We start from the raw sequence: 6,112 nt of genomic DNA, 5'->3' as shown, positions 1-6,112 counted from the left end.
TATTCAACTTTATTTGTGGCGGTTGCATTTTCTTGTAGACGTTTATTTATCATAAATCTGCGTTTTCTATTGTTTATATTTTGGTGCTATGGTCTTAATATAATGAATGTGATGGTTTTTTAAAAGTGTTTTTATTTTATTTGTGTAGCATTTTATCCATAAAAGTTAATTCTCCAAATGAAGTTGAAATGAACTGAACTACCACTACTTCTATTTGCGTAATTTACATAAACGTGTAAAATATTGTTTTCCCATTTATGTTCTTGTTTTTTTAAATTAATGTGTAGATAAACATATTGATAATTATTTTAGTAATAATACTTGTCATTGTTTTTAAATGTTTCTGCAATAAAGAGGTACACATGTCAGCACATTTCCCTTCAATTTATCAAAACTCCAAATAAATTACACACGTACACATAATATCGAGATACATTTTTCATCCATAGGAATATCTTTAAACATTAAAAATAAAAACAATGATTATTATTTTTAGCCATTTGATGACTAGTTTTTTCTTGCTATACTAAATGAACTAAAACAATTATTTTCCCAAACAAATGTAATATATTTCAACTTTATGACCATTTAATGGAGGGAGAAAAAAGAAACTTATACTTTCTGGCATGTGTGAACATTGTGCTTATTCCTTATTCCTCATAGATAATTTTTCTTAAACAATATTTAATATTAATTTTTGTATCTAGTGTTGTTTCATTGTTTGGTTGGCGTCATACACAGTGGACGAAGCAACTCTAATATTATCTTTAACAATCCACTAGATGGTGCAAAGTCCATGTTTTATGAAAGCTCAGCCTCACTCAGTATCTATTAAACGTTAGTTTTCACAATGTTCTAATCTCCTCAAAAGCACTAGTGGGTTTTAATGTCCCCTAAATGCAGCAATACAATGAAACATCTATAGATAGCTAAATTAAGGAGAATCATATCTTATTTAGTAACAGACTGTTGCACTTAACAAGATCAGAAAACAACCTACATTTCTCAGATTAATTAAGGCATTCTGTAAAATGGGAAAACGCAAGGGATATCTCATAAACAACATATTCATATTTTATTATAATTCTCCACATGTTAGAGGTTAATTGGTTCAAATACCACATTCAACTCCAGATTTACTTTTAGCGGAACCATTTTTCACTTTTACACACCTTTTCTATTGTTGTTAATTTCAACCCCAAGACATCTACTGCGAACATGAGTCCACATATTGAAGGTGCATATAGTGTGACGGTCTATGCAGGGCAGCTGTGAGATGAGATCGACATGTGTTTGACAGCTAGATCCAGGTCCAAATCCTTCCCCTGAACCTGGATCTTTTCTAGACAGCCTGTCAAGAACTGGGAGCCAACATTGTCCTCTTCTTCACCTGAGAAATGAAAAGAAAGAAAGAATAAAAGCCAAGTGACCTTGTACTGCACTGCACCATCTTCTAGCCAAGTCATTCATTTCTTTATGGATATATAACACTACCGTTAAAAAGTTTGGGGTCACACAGACAATTTTGAGTTTTCCATGAAAACTCACACTTTTAATTATCAAATGAGTTACAAAATGAATGTAAAATATAGTCAAGACATTGACAAGGTTAAAATAATGGTTCTTATTTGAAATATTAATGTTGTTCTTCACACCAGTTTTATAGCTTCTCTCACCAGCATAACTGTTTTCAGCTGCGCTCACATAAAAAGGGTTCTCGAGGGTTTTCTACCCCTCCGTTAGTCTTCTAAGGCGATAACACAATGTACCATTAGAACGTTGGAGATGGGCCTCGAGAGACTTCATTAAACACCAGAGAATAGTCATTTACCACATTAACTATGTAGAGAGTGTATTTATGATTAATTTAATGATATCTTCATTGGAAAGAAATGGAGCTTTACTTTGAAAAATAAGGAAATTTCAAAGTGACCTCAAACTTTTGAACAGTAGTCTATATATATATATATATATATATATATAAATGTAACTGTTTTTTGATAGACTTTTATCTAAATCTATTTTGTTATTAATTTCATTTATTGTCTATTTTTTCTATAACGCCTGCATGTAAATCAAATGTCTCTCTCTGAGCAGTAATCTAGACCCGCTACACGCAGACTGATGCCGAGTGGACAGACCATTATGAGACACATGATGAAACGCTGTATAACCTCACCTAGGAGACCTCCGAAAGCCAGATGACCCGCTCCCCATGTGGCCGAATACCCGGGCTGGCTCCCGGGGCCGATGGGTAACGTTGTCGTCTCTGATTCATCTTCATCTTGAAACACTTGCAGTGAATTAGCCTGAAAGGTTATGACCAGCCTCTTGAAAGTGTCTTTCATACGAATCTTTTCTTCGCCCAAAGTAAGTGTGATTTCCTGCAAATTCGAGAGAGAGAGAAAGATAAAAGAAATATAGTAACTCTGGATGAAGTCATAACGGTCTCATTATGCAAATGTTCATGAAAGCTATGAGGCCATGGGCAGTTTTTAACATATTCAGCTTGCTAACAGCCTAGCTTGACTGATTTATGTGCATACCTTTGTGTTATTATTGGCCACTAAAGCAAACATCAGCTTGTGCCCAGGAGCCTTGATGCTAAAAATGGTCCCATCCATCTTACTGAAATCTCCCCACAATTCAGTCTTGACCCCAAGGTCTGCTTCCATTGGGAAAACTGCAGCGAAAAAATGCAACTCACAAAATAAACATAACCTGAGTGCAGATTAAAAGTATATTGTTACCCTAAAATGTCACGTCATGCAAGAATGCATTATCCAGGTCGTTAGTTTTTTAAATAACACTTGTCCACATCTTGAATAATGGAGCACGATGTTTGCACCTGAGGTGTTGAAAATAGCCAATCCAGTGCCGGGGAAGTAACTGCCGGGTCGTACGTCTTGATAGCAGGGCCACAGCTCCTCCGCCTCCACCTCCCAGGGCACGCTGAGGTTGAGCCAGCTGCCTCTCCGCACACAGCCGTCCATGTGCGGCTCAAACTGCAGTGAAAGAACCACAACGATGCATTAAGTGATAGATAAAAGACCAACGTCAATTACTGTATAGTATCCCAGGGTGGAGTTACACCCACCTGAACAAGCATCTTCTCTTTGTCGATCAGGATCCCACCCAGGGCCAGTCGAAGTTCACCTGAGAGGACCTTGACCGTCTCTCTGGACTGCATGCCGACCACCAGCTTATTGGAGCCGTCCACCTCCAGAATCACAAAGGGATCTTGGTTGCTCACCTCCAGCTGGGTGGCACCGGGATCACAAGGAGCATTTAGACAATCTAAACTATATTGGTCACAATATACTTTATGTCCAGTGGTTATTATGCAAAAAAAGCTCTTTGTTTTTAAGACACTGAGACAAACTGCACTCACTGTGTGCCATTTCCCGTCATTGAGCTTGGGGCCCCCGGCCACGCTGACCCGGCTGTCCCCTCTGCTGATCTGCATCAGGGGGATGCCGTCTTTCAGGGACAGAATAAACCAGTCCTGCCCGTTTTTGGTGTCGCCGTAGAAAACGACACCTTCTGGGTCAAACGTCCGTAAATGAAAGGATGACTTGATACTGGAGAAACAGAACCCAACAGTTACAGTCAAGGGGGGGGGGACGCTGGACCACAGAAAATAAAGCTAAACATTTATTATGACGTTTTTCTAAGGCTGCATTATAAATCTCAGTAGCTACCAAGAATATATTTTGCCTACACTTTACCCAGTAAGCAGGTGGTGGTTCTAGGGGCCTAGAGTTAGAGAAATGCAACACGACGACGGCTTATATCATATTAATGTCATCACAAATAAGGGGACATAGTATGCTACAGAATACCTTTACCCCTTTCTTGCTTCCACATATTCCCCCTCAGCCTTTTTCTGCCTCATTTATCACATATTCTTTCGTTGTGAGGTGTTCATGGTGCAGTGGTTCACCTGCTGATCTCACTGAGGTTTACTGTGATGTGGATCAGGGGCCTCCAGATGTCTCTGTCCTGGCCGAGGTAGATGGTGGCCCCGCCCGATACTTCTTTCTGGGAGACATAACGGGAACATTAAATCATTACCTCAGCTCTTTAATATTCATTAAAAGCCGCTTTCGTATTTTCCCGTCACATATATTGATTGTTTAGTGGTTAAAACCATGAAAGACGGAGTGGTGATTTTAATTCAGTGATTTATGGATTCAACTAAAAGTAATTATCTTTCAACAAGTGAAGTGCATGTGATAATGAAGTGCAAAATCAATGTCAAGTCACTTGAGGATCCGTGTCACATGAGTTCATCAATACACAACGGCCATCATGAAACTTAATGTGCAACAAGTCTAAAAAACTGCTTGTGGGTTTGTGGGCGTCGCTCTGACTTGTCCTCCCACAAAGCAAAGTCCTAAGTCTAAATAAACTATTAGGGCATCTGGGATACCCTCTTCAACTGAATGGCATAAAGAGATGATTCCTTTTTATTCTTTTTTAATGGTTCATTAATATGGGATATGCAGTTTGTTTATGCTCCATTTAAAAAAAAGAAACAGAAGTAATACAGATGATGCTTTAAAAAACATGATTTGACTTGCCTGAGAGGCTCTGAGACCTTTATGTATTTTTCCAAACACTTGTAATTGTGTGACCTTCTGATTTTACAGGGAGCAAGAACAGTAAACAAAAACAAAAAAATCATATGAACAAGATTTATCAAAGCTACAACATTAACGCACTTTTTCCAATGCGTTACACGATATCCTGAGACTACCAGAGAGTGATTGATAAGAGCATTTTACCAGCGCGCCGGTGCACATACCTTTCCCTGCCCCTCAACTCCCCACCTCAGCAGACTGAGGCTCAAGGTGAGCAGCAGTCCCCCCGCCATCGCGTTACATAACACAGCCATCCTTCAGCGCATTCATCCAGCCAGGCCTCCCGCTGCGCAGTCTGCTCGGGCCCTCGGTGGTCCGCTTACTCCACGCTACCCTGAGGTGTCAGAGGTGTGATGAAGAGCAGAGAGACACTTCGACAGCGTGTTATTCCTGTGTGTGTGTGTGTGTGTGTGTGCTGGCACACTGTCCTGTGGTCCATAGTCAGTGCAGCTTATCGATCCCCCCAGAGGGAGTGCTTTTTGGCTCCATGCTTGTGCCCAGATCTTTGTAAACATGTTGGTGGGCGAAAGGCAGCGTGAGCAGCAGGTGCAAATCAGAGTAGATTAAAAGTTAAGCGTTGTGGTAGTTTGAGAAATAATTCAAAATTCCACAACATTCAGAAATGTTTATTTATGATTTAAGTGTGCATTAAAATCACCGCTATTAAATCTCCTGCCTTTGGGGTGACTCATGCAGAGTGGGCGCCGCAGCCCGGGTGAGTGACCTGAGCCAGATCACTGATGTGTGTTTACCCATTACACAGGAACCATGATTCACCACCGCTGCTTTATGACTCAGTGTGTGTTGCGGAGGGAAGAGGAGAAAGAGACGAGAGGGGATCTGCTTCAATTCACAAAACTCTCCCCCCCCATCCCCCCTCTTTTCACGTCCTGCTCCCTGTGACATAGTCTCCTTCCAGGAAGACTGTGCACTGGGGAATACTGGGAAAAGTGTAAAACACAAACACACACACACAGACAGAGAGCACCAATCAGTAAACAATCTGTTATTCAGATGTCTGAAGTTAATCAGAAATGTCAAATCACGTCAGCACTTCTCTCGTGTGTGCACTCAAAGTCTGACAAACATCTATTGATCGTCATGGAGAGGCCAGACAAGCTTTTTTTTTAGGAGGGAAAAAGCCCAGGCGTAAAAAACAACATTAAGAATGGCTGCATTTCATTTAGCTGGGTACTTTTTGTATTGCCTATAATAGCCCAATATTGCGGCGTAAAAAAACCCCAATAACTGTTCATGGTATAATCTGTGAAAAAGATCCATCTATTTGCAGGAAACTGCATTTATTATTAAAATGTTTTGCACTGTACCTTTAATTCCCAACCGTCCCCAAGGCCATGAATCCTCCTACCTCCTCCCCCCCACACACACACTCTTAACATTCCATGATGAATCTATTCAATTTGTGAAATTATTTCATTCATATTGAGTTTTCAATTCATCTCTGACAT

The 6,112-nt window shown here is 40.1% G+C and overlaps 1 protein-coding gene across 1 annotated transcript; it reads right to left on the bottom strand.

Moving 5' to 3' along the window:
• Positions 1-369: 369 nt before the first annotated feature.
• On the bottom strand, positions 370-5,287 carry shbg (sex hormone-binding globulin). The gene is made up of 8 exons (XM_056443481.1): positions 4,808-5,287; positions 3,944-4,041; positions 3,392-3,581; positions 3,098-3,259; positions 2,849-3,005; positions 2,547-2,683; positions 2,180-2,384; positions 370-1,390 (listed from the first exon to the last, which is right to left on the bottom strand). The coding sequence occupies exons 1-8, from the start codon at positions 4,895-4,897 to the stop codon at positions 1,257-1,259; spliced, it is 1,173 nt and encodes a 390-aa protein (XP_056299456.1). The 5' UTR covers positions 4,898-5,287; the 3' UTR covers positions 370-1,256.
• Positions 5,288-6,112: the final 825 nt, after the last annotated feature.

The sequence above is a fragment of the Pseudoliparis swirei genome, chromosome 21 (genome assembly GCF_029220125.1).
Source record: "Pseudoliparis swirei isolate HS2019 ecotype Mariana Trench chromosome 21, NWPU_hadal_v1, whole genome shotgun sequence".
Classification (NCBI taxonomy): domain Eukaryota; kingdom Metazoa; phylum Chordata; class Actinopteri; order Perciformes; family Liparidae; genus Pseudoliparis; species Pseudoliparis swirei.
This window is presented reverse-complemented; position numbering and strand designations above follow the sequence as displayed.